The sequence below is a fragment of the Cetorhinus maximus genome, chromosome 2, assembly GCF_964194155.1.
Source record: "Cetorhinus maximus chromosome 2, sCetMax3.hap1.1, whole genome shotgun sequence".
Classification (NCBI taxonomy): domain Eukaryota; kingdom Metazoa; phylum Chordata; class Chondrichthyes; order Lamniformes; family Cetorhinidae; genus Cetorhinus; species Cetorhinus maximus.
The window spans coordinates 192716007-192739065 of NC_135880.1; the positions used below are offsets into that span (position 1 = coordinate 192716007).

The 23059-nt window shown below is 42.8% G+C and overlaps 1 protein-coding gene across 1 annotated transcript in view; it reads right to left on the reverse strand.

The window, feature by feature from the left end:
• Nucleotides 1–447: 447 nt before the first annotated feature.
• dcps (decapping enzyme, scavenger) overlaps nt 448–23059 on the reverse strand; it is a 63029-nt gene continuing 40417 nt past the window's right edge. Inside the window, exons 3-6 of the mRNA XM_078531004.1 lie at nt 15644–15789; nt 5841–5954; nt 3473–3583; nt 448–1299 (exon numbers count right to left, since the gene is read on the reverse strand). Of these exons, the coding sequence (XP_078387130.1) occupies nt 1033–1299; nt 3473–3583; nt 5841–5954; nt 15644–15789 (638 nt within the window). The 3' untranslated portion in view covers nt 448–1032. The remainder of the gene's footprint in view (nt 1300–3472; nt 3584–5840; nt 5955–15643; nt 15790–23059) is intronic.

The window sequence follows — 23059 nt, forward strand, 5'->3', positions numbered from 1 at the left end:
CTGCCTGTCGTTTTCGTATGTTACCCCTGCTCTGCGTTGAATTAGCTGATCACTTCCTCAGCAATCTCAGCTCCTGCCCACTGGCAAAGGGTGGGGTGGGTGAAGAAGGAAAAACAAATAAGGTTCCCAGTTCCACTGCCACTCAGTGAAAGATATGGAACCTTCATGCCTGAAGACATGATAAAGGCTGTGGCATCCCTTTGGTTGGTTAGCATGACATCGCCTAATTATTGGTTTGCATGTGAAGAATGGGCTGAAGTGTGCTTTGGTGTCTGTGGAACTTTATCCCCACAAAAATCAGGACTTCCAGGAGGGAGGGCGAGAGGGATATGTAAGCATTGATATATTTGTAGAAAAATCGTTAACAACCTCTTCATAAAAAGAGGGCTTTGCTACAAATAAAAAAGAGGAAATCCTCTGTGACAGGAAAGAAGCAGAATCAAGAACCTGGATCTAACCACACACAAACATACACTGAGTTGGGTTACATTGCATGAGCAGTGAAGACAGAAGCTCCATTGAGGAGCCCTCACCCAGCCTAAACCCTGCTTACTCAGGCTAAAGATTTCCAAGCGTTTCTGCATGAGCAAACCTGAATACAAACTCTATTCAACAGTTTTGGCTGGGTTTTGCATCAACTTACGAGTGCCCACCTCTCTCTCTCTCTCTCCATCCCATCCCCACCAACTCCCATATGAGGAAAAGCAGGATAGTGATCAGAAATCAAGCCTGACAAAGCAGGTTCACTTCCTTTTGTTTTTGAAGCTACATTTGGGAATTTGACTCTATCTCCAAATTCTGGCAAGGAACATTTTAATGCCATAGCAACAACATTTATTTTGTTCAAATGGAAACTCTTAAAGCTCTGTGTTCTGAGCAACTGGAGGTCAGAACCCAGGGCCTGCTTGCTCAAAGGGAATCTGTCTCCAGTGTTGATGTTTCTAAAGCAGTGTAACCCAACTCAACGTGCATGTAGTGTCAGGTCGGTTTATTTCAAAGAAAATAGACCGTAAACAAATATTTCGCACTCTTCTATACCTTTCCTGCCTCTTTGAACTTTTGCAGGAGGGGATCGTCAGCCTTCAAGGCAAAGGTCAAGGTTCGTTTCTGGTAATACTCTGGGTTGGTTTGCAGGTTCTCTATGACACTGGAAAGTAGATGCGCACGTTCCACCATGGACCCTGGAGCGTCATAGCTAAGAGCAGTGAAGTGAATGTGAAGGTGGTAGTAGGAGGGTTGATAATGAAGATAAATCCTCAATTGGCTTCCTGGAATATTATAGCGCTTGGAGATGGCCACCTGCAGGATAGAAAAATCAGGGTTTTATAACAACACCGTTAAAGTGCACCCTTGTAAGCAAGACTAGATTATAGGATCTTAGAGCACAGAAGGTTTTGGGCCCCTCATGCCTGCTTTGAGGGTGCTCCATGCTGTGACAAATACTAATTTCCAAAGATGATGCTTCTCCTCCACTCACTCCACATCCACCTCTCTCTGATGGCCAAACAAAAGCTGGAAACTCTTAAACTGGTGTAAACCCTGGGCAGAAAACCATCCTAGCCATCCTATGGCGCTAGCACTCACATTTTGCTTGCTTGTCCTACGATTATTAAAATAATATTTTCAGTGTCCATGATTCACAAGGTAGAAAAACTTGTAACATTCTTAATTTTCACTTCAAATCCTCCATATTTTATTTAAAAAAAATTTGCCTGGAAATTGTGGAACCCCTAGCTGAATTATTGTTGTTAGCAATGCGGCAATTAGGTGACAGGTTGTTTTGAGGGTACATTTATTTTTGAAGATGCCTTTAAGGTGGTATGATGCTGCCAAAGACACTAAAAGCTAAATTGGCAGCACTGAAAGCTAAGTCATTTGGATGTACATCTTAAAAAATTGGAAAACTTGGTTTTATTTGCAATGTGACTGACTGCCGCTTGTCTTCTTGGGGCAGTCGAAGGGCTTTTCCTGCTGAAAGCGGGTTTATCAGAGTTGGTGTAACAACATAGCCTCACATACATGTGCTAATTCCCCAGGGGCTGCTAGTACATCTCTTTCTGCAAATTTTGTCATGTTAGCGCTTAGCACTGTGTGTATTGATCAACTTGTCACTGTTGACTTCCATGTGTGTGACACAGCGAGGTTTACGGTCATGGCCCATTTATAAGGTTTGATCACAATGACAGTAAGCAAATGGAAGAGAATAACAGATTTTTGCTGTTCTTCCAAGACCCAGGCTTCACATGAGGCAAAGGGAAGATTGAATAAATATAGGAACTTGAACATGATAAAGGACTGTTGGAGAGAGAGCAGGGCAGGGCGATCAGTTTTGGACTGCTCTAGTCGAGGACTGTCGTAGACATAATGTGCCTAATGACTTCCACTGTGCTGTAAAGCTCAGTGGTTTAATTCTCTGAGTGAATATTATGTAGTCAGCTGCAAGTGAAAAGTTGGCTGATACATGCTAAAAGCAGCAGCTGCAGATTGATCAGACAACAACAATAACATGCATGATATAGGAACACACAGCAGACATGGCACAGAAACAGGCCGTTCAGCCCAACTAGTGCATGCCTGTGTTTGTGCTCCGCTTGAGCCTCCTCAGCGGGATTTTACAGTCCCGCCGAAGTCAATAGAGTTTAGAATGGCTTGCCGCATTTTACGGCCCCGATCCCGTAGAATTCCAGCCATGTGTTTTTGTTTTAAAATATGGAAAAATGTTGCATTTTCTGGGCATTTGGATGCTGACCTAGATTTTCTTTTTAAAAAGGGTCATAAGTTCACCTTGGAACTGCCAACAAGCAAGCCTTTTCCAAGAAATCAAGAGGAAGGTTTGCAGTGGGGTTCCTCAGGGGACAGTGTTGGGACCCTTGTTCTTCCTGATATATATTAATGACCTAGACTGTGGCGTGCAGAGCATGATTTCAAAATTTGCAAACGATATGAAGATTGGAAATGTTGTCAGCTGTGATGGGGATAGTCTTGAACTTCTAAAAGGACACACACATGTTGGTGGATTGGGCAATTGGGCAGACAAGTGGCAGATGAAGTGCAATGCAGGGAAGTGTGAGGGGATTCATTTTGGCAGGAAAAATATGGTGAGACAGTATAAATCAAAATGTTGCTTGCCTGGGAGCCAATGTAGATTAGCAAGCACAGAGGAGAAGGGTGAGTGGGACTTGGTGCAAATTAAAACAAGGGCATCCAAGTTTTGAATTACCTCAGGTTTGCAGAGAGTAGTATGTGAGAAATCATCTAATAGTACTTTGGAATAATCAAGTCCAGAAGTAATAAAGGATGAGGGTTTCAACAATGGACAAGCTAAGGCAAGGTCCAAGTCAGGCAATGTTATGGAGGCGGAAATAGCTGGAAATAAATGGTGTCAATGTGCGGTTGGAGGTACATCTCGGGATCAAATACGACACCAAGGTTATGAACAATCTGGTTTAACATCAGCTGTTTACATACTCACCTGTCCTTCCTGCAGTATGTTCTGCAACATTGACAGGTGTTCTGCTGTTAGGTCACGCAGTGACTTCACCCCACGGCGTTGGCAAATAGCAATCAGGTACAGGTCATCCACCTGCAGCATATAAGGGAAATGGTGAATAACTTACATGTCATTACATTTATGACAGACAACTAGTTTAGCCATTCATTGCCAAATTGGGTTGGACCACATAAAGCACTACCAGGCCCTGCTGTCCTCTGTCAAAACTGTTCACTGCCTCAGGGTCATCCTGGAATGTAACAATAATCCTTGGTCCTTTTTTTACCACTACAAACTGACTCCTTTAACCCTTCTCTCCTGCCCCTCCACCTCTAACAGTAAGTGCAAGGAGCTCATGGAGTTCTTTGTCACTGTGATAGAGACCTCCCTTCTCCTGACCCACTGGGTCAAACTTTCCCTAATATTCCCCTCTTCCCTAGCCCTACATCTTTCTCTAGCTTCTCTCCCATCTCCCCTGTTCCTTCGCTGAACTCATTTGTCCATGAGACCCACCTCCTACTCCCACTAAACTGCTGACCATCTAGTATCCCTTTCTGACCCCCATAATAGCTGATATTGTTAATAGTACCCTCCCCTCAAGTATTATCTCTCCTTTAAATCAACCGTCATCACCACTCCTCAAAAAAACCCACTCTTGACCTCTCTGTCCTGCAAATTATGGCCCATCTTCAACCTCCCTTTCTTCTTCAAAATCTTTGAATGTCCCCAAATCTGTCCTACAACTCCATACCCCAGCACAAGGCCTTTATCAAAGTCACAAATGACATTCTATATGATTGTGACCATGTTAAACTATCTCTCCTCATTCTTCTTGATCTGTCTGCAGTCTTTGACATGGTCGACCACATCATCCTTCAATCTCTCTCCTCCATCATACAGCTGCATGGGACTGACCATGCCTGGTTTCATTCCTCTCTATAAAATAAGAAATCATTCTTATTTTGACGTGGCAAAATTGAAATTGAAAAGAAATCTGCTATGCCTTGTGGATGCATTTGGAATTTCATTTTCTCTCCAGTTTTCTTTCAGATTTGTTAGCTTTTCTAGTTGATAGTACCCTTCCCCTCTGACTTAGGAGCTTGTGGCTTCAAGCCCCGCTCCAGGATTTAAGCATCTAGTCTAAGTTGGAGGAGCTGTCCAAATGTTGCAATCATGTTGCAGAATGCCGACTGATCAGAAGCATCACAATTAATTAAAAAAAAATCATGCCACAATTGTTTCCCATGTTTTGTTGATCCTGTACGTCTTAACATTCACTGTACGTCATAACATTCAAGGCTATGGGTCAAGTGCTGGTAAATGGGATTAAGTAGGTAGGTCAGGTGTTTCTCACGTGTCGGTGCAGACTCGATGGGCCGAAGGGCCTCTTCTGCACTGTGATTCTGAATTCTATCCAGTTGTGGCCAGAGAATCACCTGTAAAGGCTTTTCTTCATGCTCCTGAAAACTTGTCTGTGGAGTTCTCTTAAGGATCTATCCTGGCTCTTCACCTATCTACACCTTCTCATCTACATGCTGCCCCTCAGCGACACATCTGAAAACACTATCACTCTAAACTCCTCCAGCCCTACAACTCTCTTGAGATCCCTGCATTCCTCCAATTCTGGTCTTGAGCATCCCTGATTTTACTCATTCCACCATTGGCAGCCAAACCTTCAGCTGCTAAGGCTCTAAGCTCTGGAATTCCCTTGCTAAACCTCTCCACCTCCCTTTTGTCCTTTAAGATGTTCCTTTTTGACCAAGCTTTTCGTCAAATGATCTAATATCTACTGATGTGGCTTGATGTCACATTTTATTTGATGCTGCACCTGAGAAACCAGAGGAAGATTTTTCTCAGCTGTATCACCTTGGTGATCATGACACACTGTCAGAAACTGACACTGATGGCATAGAAGAGGTGGTAGGTGCAACGTGAGCTCAAAATGAAGAGGGGTTGGGGGAGAACAGGAACAGAATCAGGACCATGAAAATATTATGGTGACACTAACTGACTGACGCTGTCTCTGTGGTTTTAACATTGCAATGTGCTTTGGATCCGCAACCCAAAATAAAACCAGAGTGAGATTTGGAAAGTTGGATGTAGTCTGGCGCCATACTGGCAGATAAAGACAATTCAAATTGGGTTCCAGAGTTCTTTGGCGGAGATGTGAAGGAACTGATTTTCCCATGTAAAAATGGGATGGTCATCACCACAAAAACTGCAGTGGTTCAAGGAAACGACCCACCAACCCCCAGTTGCTCAAGGCAGTCAGGGATGGACAATAAATGTGCCCTTGCCAACACACCCACATCCCAGAAGCAACAAAATGATACGTCATACACGATCCTACCTGCTTCTGATTCCACTTAAAGTCTGGAATCAGGACAAAACCATCTTGTGGATCTGGATTTTCATAAATTATTCTCTCAACTTCTGCCTTCTTTTCCAGAATGTTGTACACCCACTGAAAGAAAGCACACAAATAAATATGGGAAAGTTCAGGAAACCTGCATGACTGTCCATGAGATTAACAGAAGCCATAATACATTAACATGCTAGGAAAACCTCCGAATTGTTTAAGAAAGAATTGAGGCAGGGAACTGTAGGTTCTCTCCGAATGGATGAGTGAATAAGCCTTACTTAATCTCATCTATCTCCTGATTATAAACTAATCAAATGGAAGTCTATTTATTTGAGATGCTTGCTCTTCAAAACAGCTTAGAATACAACTGTAACTATCACCAAGTAATCTACCCTTAAAGTTAGAGCGCCCACCTACTGTTCAATCAAATGCAAAATGAGTTGTGTAATCATTCCTCTTGGATATGCAGGAATGGGATGTTTTGCGCATCTCCAATCGCTCTTCGTTTCATGCATCAGCAGGCAAGCCTGTTTTGCACATATCACCAGTCTTTTAAAAGCTGCCAGCACTGGAGAGCAATGGGGACAAAATTTTCCTCTGGCACTTAGGGTTATTGGATCACCTGAAGGCTGCGAATACAGGAACATCAGACAGAGAGAAACAGCCTCCCCTAAGAAGCTCAATTTCATTTGAATGGGTCTAAAATTGGACAGATTCGCAGGACGGGTGTGTGCCTCTCCTTACCTGATATTTCTCTATTTGACTTTCCAATAACCCCAGGAACACAAAAACCTATTTTTGTCTGTTTTACATTGCTCAAAATTATTGGGTCTCTTCCCTGAAATCATATCATCTGGTTCAAAACTGGACAGAGTGGTCAAAGGAATTTTTACTGAAGAAGCAGAGCTGGCCTCACTAGAATACAGCCCTAATCAAAGTCCTTTGGTTTAGTTTCAATGAGCAGAATTAGGGCGGCGGGTGCGGGGGTGCACCCCTGCCTACTTCACCTCCAGGAGCCCCAAGGGCCATTTCTGTACTTCCTGCACTTTCCCTGGTAGGCTGAAAATTCTACCCCTGAGAGCAGTTGTCCAATCAGTGGCTGGCAGAACTTTATTATCAGCAGCACCACTGGGAGTGGTAGCTATTGCCAGTAACATACTTGGGCCTTCACTGGAGTTCATCGTGGGATTCCCAAGAAAGGCAAGTGACAGTGAGGTTGGGGTTGCAGGGACTGGGATTGTCAGTAAGGGGAACTGGGGGAAAAGGCGGGAGGGGAGGTGGGTGTTAGCTGTAAGCAGGCCCTCCCTTTCCAATGCCGGGTTCCCCAACCAGGCACTGATGCTCAAGAACGAGGGACTCCACCCCATGCCACCACTAGGCTGTAAGCAAATTTAACAGGGTTTCCTTACTGGTCTTCCCGCATGGCGAAACTCCTGCCCGCTGCTGGTTGAATACCTGGACTCTGCCGCCTCTGAACCTGCCTCTGGGGGGCATTAAATTCTGCCCTATGTTTCCCATTCTATAGGTCAAGAAGAGTAAGAGACACAGGCCATTTATTAAGTAAAATATATGGATCGCAAGCACTTGAAAATTAGTTGGGATATATGGCCTGATTTACTCTCCTCTGACTGCAATCTAAAGCTGTATGGAATTCTATACTCAAACTCTTAGAATCAGAAGAATACTGATTTAAGGTGATTGACAAAATAAACAGAGGAAACATAAGGAAAAACTTTTTTTTTTACACAGTGAATGGTTAGAATCTGGAATGAGCTGCCCGATAGTGGAGGCAGCTTCAATTGTGGCTTTCAAAAGAGAATAAGATGATTAAGAGAAAAAATTTGCAGGGCTGTGGTGAAAGGGGAAGGAAGTGTGCTAGCTGAGTTGCTCTTGCAGAGAGCTGGCACGGACACAACAGGCCAAATAGTATCTTTCTATGCTGTAAACATTTTATGATTTTATGATTCAATCTCTGAAGCTCTGTGGGACCAGTAATCACTTTCTAAAGTAATAGCACAATGATAACTCACTTCATCCTTTCCAACACGCAGCGATTTAGGTTTAAAATTAGAGTCTTTATTTCCCAAAATAGTAAAATTCATTAAGTGCTTTGCAGATTAGGAAGGTCACAGCTTCAATCCCTGAACTGCTGAGGCCATCACTGAACATTCTGCACTGATGTCCAATTCTCACTCCTATTCAAGATCCAGCAAGTACCCCTTTCCCCAGAAAATGTGCATGCTGGGCAGCCACTCCCCATGAAGAAATGAGGATGATGCAGGAGGAGAGGCGAGAGTAATTGCCCTTGACCTTAAGGCAGCATTACACTGAGAGTATGACACTAAACAGTGCTACCAAAAACTAATAGGGGGTCAAAGGGAAAGTGGCTGCATCTACACTTGACACAAAATGAAGATGGGCATGGTCACTGGAGGTTAACCAATAGAGCATCGCTGCAGGAGTTCCTCAGGACAGCATCCATGATGAAATCATCTTTGGTAACATCAGATCTTCCTCTTCAACATAAGATTAGAGAGGAGTTACTTACAATTTTACAGTGTTTAGCTCCATTTACAAACCTTCTGATAATGAGGTATCCCACGTCAGTCTACAACAGGATCTGGACAATATCCAGGCTTCAAGTCACAAACAACAAGTAATGCCAGTGCAAGACAATTATATCTAACAAGAGAAGTCCAAGTCACTTCACCTTAACATTCAGCAACATCTCCAGCATCAGGTTCCCACCAACAACATCCTTGAGGCTTAAGTAACCCAATTTTACCAATACTGATTATAAGGTCATGGCAGGATAGAAAGTCCCTCCACCATCTCCACAAGTCGAAAGTCATAGGTGTCAGGGAATATTTACCACTTGCCTGGGTGACTGCAGCTGCTGAAAGACACTGAGGATGCTTAACATCACCCAGGAGAAGGCACTCTGCCTGATCAGCACCCCTGTCACTGGACCCCAAATCCACTTCCTCCACATCTGGGATACCTTGGCTGCGCTGCAGCAAATCAACAAGCTTACTTCGACAGCAAGCACCTCCAAGTCTTAGTATCACCAAGATGGACAAGAGCAGCAAGATCATGGGGACAACATCATCTCCAAGTTCCCCTTCAAGTCACACACCATCCTGACTTGGACATACATTTCGGTTCCTTCATCGCCACTGGATTAGACAACTGGAAGCTTTCCCTGCATGGACCACATCCTGAAAATAAATATTTTTTTAAATTTAAGTTTCTTGCCAATACTCACTGGCAAGGCACATATGGTAAAGAATATCTGTTTGTGAAAGCTGCTAAAGAGTTACAGATTATCCTGGTACTGTACTCCATTCTGAGTCAGAACTTTCAGGATAGCTGGAAAGAAAATAATGAGGGAGGTAGGAGAAGGAATATATAGTCTTATATTGAGTGCTGAAGCTGCTGAAAAATAATCACCACGTGACAGGCTAGTGCTGGAATCATTTAAAATAGTAATTTCAAAGGAGATTCTGTTTCAGTCTCTGGCTGTTTCCAAATTGGACTACAGCGTGGCTCATCTCCAAGGCTTTAATATTTCTTGGCAACTTCAACAGAAATAATTTCAATAAATCAACACAACATGCACACACAGCATTCAATCTATCATAGGCAGTGGTTATGTTACTGGACCAGTATTCCAGTGGCCTGGACTAACCTCTGGAGATGTGTTCAAATCCCATCACACCAGCTGGGAGTTTAAATTCAATTAATTAAATAAATTCTGGAACTAAAAGATATGGAATTAAAAACCCAGTAATCGTGGCTAAGAAACTATTAGATTGACATAAAATCTGTCTAGCTCACTAACAACAACTTGTATAGAGTCTTTAACATAGAAAAACATTCCAAGGTTCTTCGCAATGAAAAATAACTGGACACAAAAGCAGAGAATGAGACAACTAAAACATTGTCAATGATGTAGGTTTTATGGAATGTCTTGAAGGAGGTTGAAAGGCAGAGTGGGTTTTGGAGGGAACTCCAGATTATGGAGCCAAATTGACTGAATGCATGGGTGCTAATGGCAGTGTGAATAAGGTCAGGGAGTGGCATGGGGGTCATATAGAAGGTCAGAGAGCCAGAGAACGTTATAGAGACAGGCAAGGAAAGGCCATGAAGCAATTTAAGCATGAAGGTGAGAATTTTAAACAAGGTGTTGGGACAGCAAAAGCCATTGTGGGTCAGCAAGGATAGGGACCATGTGTGAGTGTGGCTTGATACAAGTTTATAGGATAAAGGCAGCAAGTTTTGGATGACCTAAATTTCATGGAGGATGAAAGATAGGAGGCTTGGCCAGACGAGCATTTGAATAATTGAAAGTAAAACTGTGTGTTGGAAATCTGAAATAAAAGCAGAAAGTGCTGGAAATACTCAGCAGGTCAGACAGCATCTGTGGAGAGAAAAACAATTAAAATTTCAGATCGATGATGTTTAGAGCAGTTGAGTTTCGCTGTGACGAAGGCCTAGATAAAACTTTCGTCGCAGCTGGACGGAAGTTGGGGCATACGAAGGTATGAATTAGGAGCAGGGGTAGGCCACTTGGCCCCTCGAGCCTGCTCTGCCATTCAATAAGATCATGGCTGATCTGACTGTAATCTCAACTCCACATTCTCGCTTACCGCCCAATAACCTTTCACCCTCTTGCTTTTCATGAATCTACCTAGCTCTGCCTTAAAAATATTCAAAGACTCTGCTTCCACCGCCTTTTGAGGAAGAGAGTTCCAAAGACTCATGACCCTCAAAGAAAAAAATTCTCCTCAACTTTGTCTTAAATGGATGACCTCTTATTTTTAAACAGTGACCCCTAGTTCTAGATTCTCCCACAAGAGGAAACATCCTTTTGTAAAGAACATATCTTATTATTTCTGTTGGACTAGGGATTAAAATTGCAATGGCTGCAGTTTGAAAGACATGTCTACTGGAACAGTGTGAGGGATATATACAATGTTGCTGCCCTGGAACAGCCATGAAAGGCAGGATGGTGCTGAGGAGGAATCTGGTCAACAGGGAACTCCAGACCCATAGCAGTGTGGTTGACTCTTAAAATGCCCTCTGATCAAGGGCAATTAGGGATGGGCAATAAGTGCTGGCATAGCCAGCGACAACCACATTCCATGAACGAATAAAATAAAATAGCTGGGAAATTATGCTGAAACTGTTTAAACCTCTAATTAGGCCACAGCTAGAGTACTGTGTATAACTCTGGCGAAGAGTGTGTGAAAAGGGAAGGATATGATTGTACTGGAGAGAGAACAAAGGAGATTTACAAGGATGTTGCCAGGAATGGAGAATTTTAGCTATGAGGTAGGATTGGATAGAAAAGGATCTTTTTTTTTTGGAACAGAGGAGGCTGAAAGGGGGATTAATTAAGGTGTATAAAATTACGAAAGGCCTACATAGCTTGGATAGGAAAGATCTATCCCCATTAGCAGAGAAGCCAATAACCACAGGGCATAGATTTGAAGTAATTGGTAAAAAGACTGGAGGGGAGTTGAAGAGAAACCTTTTCTGTCAGAAGGTGGTGGGAATCTGGAATTCATTGCCTGAAAGTGTAGAAGCAGAAACCCTCATCACATTTACAAAATTCTTTGATATGCACTTGAAATGACGTAATTACAGGGTTATGGGCTAAGAGGTGGAACATGGGATTAGGCTGGATAATTCTTTTACAGCCGGTACAGACATGATGGGCCGAATGGCCTCATGTGCAAGACTGGATGTCAGACAAGAGATTTGACTGCAAAGAGGTGGTGGAATGGTTGAGATAGGCAGTAGACAGAGTTGGGCATCATCAGTGCACAAGTGGATGGTGTTGCCATGTCCATGGATGATGCCACCAAGGAGCAGAATATTAATAAGGAAAGGTAGGAGCTAAGGACTGATACTTAGGGGACTCTGGAGGTAACAATATAGAGGTGGAAAGAGAAACCATTACTGGAGATGTTCCAACTATAATCAGCTAGGTAAGAATGCAGGTAAGCAAGCGCATTCCCACCAAGATAAGGAAGATAAGGACGATCATATGGTTGACTGTATCCAAGGCTGCAGAAATGTCAAATAGCATGAAGAGAGACAATGTGCCACAGTCACAACTAGTATTGTTATGACTTTGGTTAACAGCCATTTCAGTGCCGTGATGGAGGTGGAAACCTAATTGGACATTCAAACCGGAAGTTGCAGGAAAGGTGGGCATGGATTTGTGAGGCAGTGACATGTTCCAAGGATATTGGAGGGAAGAGAGAGATTAGATTTGGGGCAGTAGTTTTCAAGGGCAGAGGCAGGCTATTTTGAGGGCACGAAATTGAAATCAATTTCCCTTTGAAAGGGAAGATGATAATTCCTGGTGAAAGGAATCATCTGCAATATCAGTATGGGAGCCAGGAAGTGAAGTTGGGTGGTCAAAATTTTAATAGGAATGGGGCTGAGGGAACAGGAGCTAGATCCCAAAGATGAGGAAGCTTTGGAGAGAGCATGGCAGTGGAGTGGGCTGTTTGAGGGGGGGGGGGCATTGGTGTGTGGGAAAGATGGTAGATAAAATAGAACAAAATACAAATCTAAAGCTAGTGTGATCAGGTGCTTGGGGGCAGGTTTGGCTTTGTGGTCAAAAGTAAAGGAGAAGCAGCAGAGGTACCTTAACATATAAGGGATAATTTTAACCCCCCCAAAAACAGGTAGGTTTGTTCTGTTAGAAAATTAAAAAGCTAAAATTCTTAAATAGTAACCTAACCTGTCTCAAAGCCAAAGGCAAGGCAAGGAGCAGGCAAGAAATCTGCTCATAGGAAGCATGTCGACCATAGACATCTTTTAAGGTGGTTGACTGCCTTAATTTTAACATTAGCAGTGAAGTTTCACTAGATTGATTCCTAGGATGAGAAGGTTGTCCTATGATGAGAGATTGAGTAGATTTGGCCTTACTCTCTGGAATTAAGAAGAGTGATCTTATTGAAATTTGCAAGATTCTTAGGTGGCTTGATAGGGTAGATGCTAAAAGGATGGTTTCCCTGGCTGGAAAGTCTAGAACTAGGCGGCACAGACTCAGGACGAGGGGCTGTTCATTTAAGACTGAAATGAGGAGGAATTTCTTCACTCAGAGACTTGAGAATCTTTGGATTTTCTACTCTAGAGGGATGTGGATGTTCCGTCTTTGAGTGTAGTCAAGGCTGAGATTGATCGATTTCTGGACATGAAGATAATCAAGAGAAATGAGGATCGGTGATTGAAGTTGAGACCAAAGATCAGCCATGATCTTATGGCGAAGCAGGCTCTTATGGCCTACTCCTGCTCCTATTTCGTATGTTCTTAAGACCACTAGAGCCTTTGGACTAGTTCACTGGTTAAGATGCGGTGGCACTTGCTTTAATATGTATAATAAGCAAAGCAGTTTTAGAAATTAATATTAGGTATCTGTTCCCTTACCATAACCTGGATGCTATCAAAGTTGAAAGCAAAACTTAATTGAGGTCTTGTTCTTATTGACTAATTGATATCTGGCAAATAGAGTCTCTGATACATACATGTCCATTTAAATGACACTTTGGAAATGATCCATGTGACAGAATCTACTGATTGTGACCAAGAGTTTGCCCAAGAGGGATTCAGTTAGTAAGAATAGAATCATAGAATGGTTACAGCAGGAAAGGAGGCCATTTGGTCCATCAAGACTTTGGCACCTCTCTGCAAGACCAATTTAGCTAGTCCCACTCTCCCGCCCTTCCCCAAAACCCTGCAAATTTTTTTCCCTTCATATACTCATCCAATTCCCTTTTGAAAGCCATGACTGAATCTGCCTCTACCATCCTTTCAGGCAGTGCATTCCAGATTAATAACTACTTGCTGATTAAAAATGCTTTTTCTCATGTCATATTCAGCCTAGTTCTCACTTGTATTATCAACCTGACATCTATCAAAGCACTGCTTCATCTTACTCTCTATCTCTTCCATCATCCAGAGAGCTCTGGTTTTGGTTGCCATACCTTTCCCCCTTGTAGAAATATACCCTCGCTGTAATAGGGCACCAATAAATGAGGATTTCAGAATGGTCCCAAGAAAGTTGCGATAGGCAAACAGAAAAATAAACAAACAGAAGTTAAAAAAGAAATATAATGTTTTGAAATTCATCAGAGAAAAGGACAGTGTAGATAATGTATTAAATGTAAACATGCTTTTTTTAGTAACTGGGACAGGGCAGCTTGTTAAAACTGGTTTTTTTTCTTGTCTTCTTTTACGGGACGTGGGAGTTATTGGACAGGTCAACATTTCTTGCTCATCCCTAATTGCCCTTGAACTGAGTAGCTTGCTAGGCTATTTCAAAGGGCAATTGAGAGTCAACCACATTGTTGTGGGTCTGGAGTCATTTGCAGGCCAGACTGGGTAAGGATGGCAGATTTCGTTCCCTAAAGGACATTAGATGAACCAGATGGGTTTTTACAACCATCAATGTTAGCTACCGTGGTCACCCTTACTGTGACTAGCTTTATATTCCAGGTTTATTAATTGAATTTTTTCAATTCCACTAGGGCCTCTGGGTTTGCTAGTCCAGTGATGTTACCACTGTCACCATCGCCCCTGGTTCTTAAAGTTCATATGTGGCAGGAAACCTTCTCTAAATCCATATTTTGCAAACGCCTCAAAACTTAAGTATCCTATTAAATTATACTGTGATTAAAGTCAGAATGTTGGGATCTTTAACTAGGTGTGTAATTTATATGCTGAGAGATGTAATTCTAAAGTTATATCTGGCCTCAGTGAGACTACATTTGGAGTAGTGTGCAATTTTAGTCTCTCCATTTAAAAAGTATTAGTTTACTGGAGGAAATGTAGATGAAGGTTGCTGGATTCATCCCAGAACTAAAGGTACAGAGCTTTCTGGGCAAATTAGCTACCTTGGGACAAATTTTTCTGAAAATAGACTAAGGGTGAATATTTAAGATTTGAAGCGATTGTAGAACGTGGATTTAGAGAAGGTCTTCTGCCACGTATGAGCTTCATTGTTATCATTGCACATTAAGGATGACAAAACAAAGTGGGGAGTTTAGGCAAAATGTTTCCAGTAAAAGGCACGGTAAACATATGGATTGGCTACTCTGGAAGAGTTCAAAAAGGGACTAGTTAGATTCCTGTCAGCAAATATGCTTCAATATTATTAGATCTAGAAATGCTTCGAGGTAATCTTGTAGGGAATTGGATTGGTCAGGCAGATGGACCAAATAGCTACTGCTGCCTGCACGTAATCATCACTTAGTAAATTATGGCATAGAAGAGAACCATTTGGCCCATCACATTGTGCCTGCGTCATTCGGAAAAAAAAGCCTTCCAGCCGAATCCCATTTTCCAGCTCTTGGGCTGTAGCCCTGTAGGTTTCATCACCTCAGGAGTCTATCCAAAGATTTTTTTAATGTTATAAGGGTTTCTGCCTCTACCACCCTTTCAGGTTTCCCACACCCTCTGGGTCAAAAAATTCCTCCTCAACTCCCCTCTAATCCTTTTAGCAATTACTTTAATGCCCCCTGCTTATTTTTTTTCTTGAGTTGGATCTTATTTGTGTTGACACAGAGCAGGGGCCTAACAGTTCCTCAGAAAGAATGAAAATTAATAAAGAGGGTGCAGTACCAATGTTGCTCTTGTATATTTCCAACTAGCCGAACTGGCTGTGGTTTTAGCAGTTGCCTGGGACATGGCACAAGCCTGCTTGCACACCCACCTTTAACGGAGCCCACAAAAAAAAAAGAGCAGAAAGGGAAATGAACTGAAGTGCACAATACCTGAACACTAAAGGCTTGGGACTGAAGGTATGGGCTGGTGATGGTTTTGTAGTCACCTGCTGTTTCATTAATGAGGTACATCTCTTGCTTCAGATATTTCTTGATGTGTTTCTCTGTAGCTGGATATACCACTGTGGTCTTTATCTCTGTGAAGAAATAAACACTTTATCTTAGAATTTAAAATGTGTTTTTTAAAATTCTCTACATCATCTATTGTTATTTCCTCCCCACTTCCCATGGTATGGTTGCTGGGTCAGCATGAACAAGAGGCTTGTTTCTTATAGCAGTATTTAATGGAAGTGAGGGAGTTCTCATGGTGGTAGAGTCGGCAAGAGCCCCATGTCGCCTCCTTTTTGGGAAGGCCTACTGATTCCTAACCAGCCAGCGACAGGTCTTCCCTGATATCAAGGACCCCAGTGGAGGGAGGGGAGGTGGAAATCCTGCCCCTGAGATCTGATGGCCAATCAGAGGCCACCAGCTGTCATTGCAGGCAGCGCCACTCGAGGAGTGGTGGTAGCTGTCAGCAATGCACCTACCTGATGCCCAGGATCGCTGAGGGACTGAGGCCACAGATCAGCAATAGCGGGACGGGATCATGGGAGAAGGTAGGGGGGCACGGTGGGAAGAAGCAAGGGCAGGGGTGCTCTCAGCTGGCCCTCCCCCTTCCCAATGCCAGGTTCCTTGATCAGACACTAAGTGCCTTTGAACAAGAGACACTGCACCCACCCCCGCACTTTCCTTGGGTGCCTGCAAGCAATCCCAATAGGGTTTGCTTTTTAGGTTTACTGCTTGACGAGCTCTCAACCCTACCCCTCGCCACTTGTTGAACACCAGCAATGATGTGTTGAGGCCCTTAAGTGGGCATTAATTGCTCACTTAAGGACTTCAATTGGCGGCAGGGCAGGAAGGTCATCCACGAGCCTTCCAGCTCTGGACTTAATTGCGCCAGAGGCGAGAAGGTAGCGGGGTCCAAACTCAGCACCCTCCTGCCTGTTTAAATTCCCCTCTGCCACAAAACTCACCTCGGGGGTAGGGCATTAAATTCCGCCCTCAGCCTCCAACAATTCCATTCTATAACTACCAAGTAGGAGGTGCAGAAAACTCCAATGTTAAGCCTGATTGACCACAGGGAAGTATCTGCTTGTCCATAATACAATGGCTGCAGTAAAATCATAGATTTTACGCACAGAAACCCAGATCATTTGGCCAAGCAAGTCCGTGTTTGTATTCTGATATGCTACCTAATCTAATCCCACTTTCCTGCTGGCCCCCCATGCGTTTAATATCCCAGCTAGTCTAAACTTACTCATCTTTTGTCTCCCCACACTCTTTTGTATCCCAGCTCGACTAATACCACTTTCTTCCTTGCTCCACATGCCCTTTAATATCTCACCTAGTCTTATTCTCCTCTTCTGTTTCCAATTAGCCAATTCCCTTTCAAAAGGAATGTGCATTCAATAATTTGTGGTAGGAATTTTCACATTTGAACTACTCTTCATGTTAAGAAACTTCATCTAGCTTCCATTTGTACTGTTTTAAGACCATCTTCAATTTATGCCATTCTGTTACCATTTCACTGACCAGTGAAACAATCGATTACTATCAGTCACTCATCAAACAGTGAATGGTTAAAGGATATCTGTCTGCACCATAAAGCTCCAACATTTATCACCCCCCTCAAAAAAGGTAAACGGTCACCTTTTGATAGAAGTGGTTTCGAATTTTTCAGCTGGTTCATTCCTAAAGCCCGGAGTGTGAGTCTTATTAAATTGTTGTAGGGTTGTAGCCGCCCGATTTGTGTTGGCCTCACTTTGTTTGCATTTCATAATGTCCATTTTTTAATGGATGTAAGGTTATTGCCCTTGAGAAGATGGTGGTGAGCCGCCTTCTTGAACGGCAGCAGTCTATGCGGTGTAGGTACATCCACAGTGCTGTTAGGAAAGAACTTTCAGGTTTTTGACTCAGCGACAATAAAGGAATAGCGATAGTTTTCCAAGTCAGGATGGTGTGTTACTTCTAGGGGAACTTGCGGGTGGTGTTCCCATGTGCCTGCTGCCCTTGTCTTTCTAGGTTGTAGAGATTGCAATTTTGGAAAGTGCTGTTGAAGAAGTCTTGGCAAGTTGCTGCAGCACATCTTGTAGATGGTACACACTACTGCCACAGTGCACTGGTGGTGGAGGGAGTGAATGTTTCATGGTGAATGGGATGCCAATCAAGGGGCTGCTTTGTCCTATTTTTTTAATTCTTTGATGGGATGTGGTCATCATTGGCAAGATCAGTATTGTTGACCATCCCTAATTACCCTTGAACTCAATGGCTTGCTAGGCTATTTCAGAGGGCAGTTAAGAGTCAACCACATTGCTGTGGATCTGGAGTCACATGTAGCCCAGACCAGGTAAGAATGGCAGATTTCCTTCCCTAAAGGGCATTAGTGAACCAGGTGGATTTTTTACAACGTTCGATGATAGTTTCATTGTCACCGTTACCGAGTCTCGCTTTCAATACCAGAGTTTTTTTTAGTAATTGCATTTAAATTCCACCAGCTTCCATAGTGGGATTTGAACCAGTGTCCCCAGAGCATTAGCTTGGTTCTCTGGGTTACTAGTCCATGACATTACCACTACACCATCATCTGCCCCAACTCCATCTCTTCTTCCGTGTTGTTGGAATTGCACTCATCCAGGCAAGTGGGGAGTGTTCCTCCACAAACCTGGCTTGTGCCTTGTAGGAGGTGGACAGGTTTTGTGGAGGCGGGAGGTGAGTTCCTTGCTGGAGAATTCCTAGCTTCTGACCTCCTCTTGTAGTCACAGTATTTATGAAAAATACAGTTCCTGTGGATCCAGACACTTAAATACAGTGAAAAAAGTATTTACTCATTATGCTTCTCAACCACTTCATGGCTGTAATTCAACCAAAACTAAATCAGTTATAATTGAAATTGGTGACTCAAAAGATCATGCTTGACAGATCATGTACCTAAAGCTAAAACATCAGTTTGAAATGAGTACAGAAAATGCTGAAAATAGACAGCAAGTCAGTCAGCACCTGCAAAATGACAAGGCAGGTATTTCAGGCATGTATCCTTCATCATTATGAAATAAGCACTAGTCTTGAATAACATAGGGCAATAGCCTGTTTTCAGGTGCATAACCAGTGTCATGCTAAATAGGAAAGATTAAGAACAGATCCAGAAGCTCAATACTAGGAATCAATGAGATGATGTAGGCCATCAGCAGCAGCAGAGTTGTACACTTCCACAATCATGCCAGGTGACCAACACTAGTTCAATGAATAGTGTACAGACCATTCCAGGGACAGCATTGGATGTACCTAAAAATGAGTTGCCAAATTGCTGAAGTTACACACGGCACTACATGCATGTTAACAGCGGAAACAACATGCTATAGACACGGTTAAGCGATCCCGCAACAAATAGATCAAATCAAGGCTCTGGAGTCCTGCCACATCCAGTCATAAAGTGGAGGACAATTAAACAACTAACTGGAGGAGGAGGCACCACAAACATTTCCATTTTCACTTTGTTGTTTGAGGACAGATCTGTCCTGGGGAAACTGGAATCAAAGAGTGGCAGGAAAACTGTAATTAAACAAGGAGCTGCCGTTAAAGATGAGATGGTTTGGATTCGGTCCAGGTACATCCCCACAAGGAGAAAGGTAGGGCAAACAAAGGTAGAGTGCCCTGGATGACAAAGGAGACAGATAGTAAGATGAAGCAGAAATGACCAATGCCAGGCTGATAATACAAGTCAGGGCCAAGTTGAATACAGGAAGTTCAGAGCGGAAGTTTAAAAGAAAGTGAGTCAAAGAGAGAAGAGATTGGCAGCTAGCATGACAGGGAATCTAAAAGTCTTCTATATATAACTAAAGGGTAGAAAGAGGAGTAGTGGGAGGATTAGGGACCAAAAAGGCAGAAGTACTAAATGAGTACTTCACATCTGCCTTTACTAAGGAAAGAAGCGTGCCAAAGAAATAGTGAAACAGGAGGTAGATGAGATACTGGATAAGCTAAAAATTGATAGTCTATACTTAAAAGTTGATAAGTACTTAGACAAGCTAGTGGAATGGGCAGGCATGTGGTAGATGAAATTTAATGCAGAGAAGTGATAAGCCATACATTTTAGTAGGAAGAATGAGGAACGCAATATAAAACAAAGGATACAATTCTATAGGGCGTGCAGGAACAGAGAGACCTGAGCCTACATGCATATAACTTTGTTGAAGGTAGCAGGACAGGACGGATTGAGAAAGTGGTTAGAAAGAGACCGAAAGAATAGTTGCTAAATTTGCTGACAACACAAAGATAGGTAGGAAAGTAAATTATGAAGAAGGCATAAGGAAGCTACAAAGTGACATTGATAGGTTAAGTGAGTGGGCAAAGATCTGGCAAATGGAGTATAATGTAGGCAAATATGAAATTGTCCATTTTGGCAGGAAGAATAAAGGAGAAGCTTATTAACTAAATGGTAAGAGATTGCAGAACTTTGAGATGCAGAAGGATCTGGGTGTCCTAGTATATGAATCACAAAAGGCTAGCATACAGGTTCAGCAAGTTATTAGGAAAACAATAGAATACAGTGTACAGTACTGGTCTCCTTATTTAAGGAAAGATGTAAATGCGTTGGAAGCAGTTCAGAGAAGGTTTACTAGACTAATATCAGGAATGGGTGGGTTGTCTTATGAGGAAAGGTTGGACAGGTTAGGTTTGTATCCACTGGAATTTAGAAGCATAAGAGGCAACTTGATTGAAACATATAAGATCCTGAGGGGACTTGACAGGGTGGACGTGGAGAGGATGTTTCCTCTTGTGGGAGAACCTAGAACTAGGGGTCACCGTTTAAAAATAAGGAGTCGCTCATTTAAGACAGAGATGAGGAGAATTTTTTTCTCTCAGAGGGTAGTGAGCATTTGGAACTCTCTTCCTCAAAAGGCGGTGGAAGCAGAGTCTTTGAATATTTTAAGGCAGAGCTAGATAGATTCTTGATTAACATGGGGTTGAAAGGTTATCGGGGATAGGCAGGAATGTGGGGTTGAGGTTACAATCAGATCAGCCATCACCTTATTGAATGGTGGAGCAGGCTCGAGGGGCCGAGTGGCCTACTTCTGTTCCTAATTCATATGTTCGTAAAACATTTGCGAAAATGGTTCCTGGGATGACCAGCCTCAGTTATGTGGATAGATTGGAGAAACTGGGATTATTCTCCTTAGAGAAGAGATGGTCGAGAGGAGATATGATAGAGGTGTTCAAAATCATTAGGGATTTAGGCAGAATAGACCAAAATAAACTGTTCAATTGGTGGAAGGGTTGAGAACCAAAGGATACCAATATAAGATGAATGGCAGAAGAGCCAAAGGTGAGACAAGGAAAAACTTTATTATGCAGTGAGTGATTATGATCTGAAGTGCATTGCCTAAGGTTGTGGTGGAGGCAGATTTAGTCATGGCTTTCAAAACATAATTGGATAAGGAACTAAAGAGAAAAAGAATTGCGAGGATACAGGGAAATGAGACTAGCTAAGCTGTTCTTGCAGACAGCCGACACGGAAACGAGAGGCCGACTAGCCTTGTTCTGTTCTGCAATCATTCTATGATTCTATTCTGCCACCAGAATCTAATGGAATGCATCCAAAAATGCTGAAGAATATAAGTGGAGACTGCAGAGATACTGGCCATAACCTTTTGATCCTCCTTTAACACAGCAGTGCTGCCAGAGGATTGGATAATTGCAAATTATCTGGACTAGCTTTTTACATACTATGGCTACAAGAGCATGTCAGAGGCTAGGAATCCTGCGGCAAGTAACTCACGTCCTGGCTCCCCAAAGCCTGTCCACCATCTACAAGGCACAAGTCAGGAGTGTGATGGAATACACTCCACTTGCCTGGGTGAGTGCAGCTCCCACAATCTCAAGAAGCTTGACACCATCTAGGACAAAGCCGTCCGCTAGATTGGCACCCCATCCACAAATATTAACTCCCACCACCACTGACGCACAGTGGCAGCAGTGTGTACCATCTACAAGATGCACTGCAGGAACTCACCAAGGCTCCTTAGACAGCACCTTCCAAACCCACTACCATCTAGAAGGACAAGGGCAGCAGACACACGGGAACGCCACCACCTGGAAGTTGCCCTCCAAGCCACTCACCATCCCAACTTGGAAGTGTATGGCAGTTGCTTCACTGTCGTTGGGTCAAAATCCTGGAACTCCCTTCCTAATAGCACTACGGGTGTAGCTACACCACATGGACTGCAATGGTTAAAGGCAACTCACCATCACCTTCTCAAGGACAATTAGGGATGGACAATAAATGCTGGCCCACATCCCATGAGTGAATTAAAAAAAATGTTACATCATTGTTCAAAAAATGGTGCAAAGATAAACCCAGCAACTACAGGCCAGTCAGTTTAATCTCAGTGGTGGAAATGGTATCAGAAATGATAATTCAGAATAAAATTAACAGTCACTTGGACAAGTGTGGATTAATTAAGGTAAACTGGTACAGGTTTGTTAAAGGCTTTTTTAATGATGTAACAGAAACGGTTGATGAGGGTAATGCGGTTTATGTATACTGACTTCCAGAAGCTATTTGATAAAGTGCTGCACAATAGGCTTGTCAGCAAAGTTGAAGTCCATGAATTAACAGGGACACTGGCTGCATGGACATGAAGTTGAATTCATGCAGAAAAGTGTGTGGTGGGGGCCTGTTGTTTCTCGGTGTGGAGGAGGGTTTACAGTGGTGTTCCCTAGGGCTCAGTTCTAGGACCGCTGTTTTTCTTTATATACATTAATGATGTGTCACAATTTCAAAAGTTGCAGAAGACACAAAATCTGGAAGTAAACTAAAGTAGGATAGTGATAGACTTCAAGAGGATGTGAACAGGCTGGTGGAATGGGTGGGCAGGTGGCTGATGAAACTTAAGGCAGAGAGGGGTGAACTAATACATTTTGTAAGGAAGAATAAGGAGAGGAAATCTTTAATAATAACATTATGCAGGTTTTGTCTTTCTGGGTTGTTTTGATTGGTCAGTTTAAGGGGTTTGTCTGTTGGTGGTTTATTGGTGGGTAGTGCCTGGGTACATTGAGTACCTGAATGTGACAACAAAGTTTTAAAATATCTAATTAACCAATTGTCATCCCACAGGCACAGAACAACAGAGTTTTGCAGAACAACCTCACCAAACATAAAGAGTGGGGGATTGGGACAGCATGAGGATGTGAATACATGGGTGGAATGGAATGGGGGATGGGGCGGGAAAGGAAAAAAGGCTGGGATGAGATGAAATGAGAGGGATAAAAGAAATGGCATGGGTATCGCATAAGACAGATGGAATGGAAAAGATGGAACGGAGATTTAAAGAGGTGCTGTTGTAAAAAAGATAGTAACTTCACCACAAA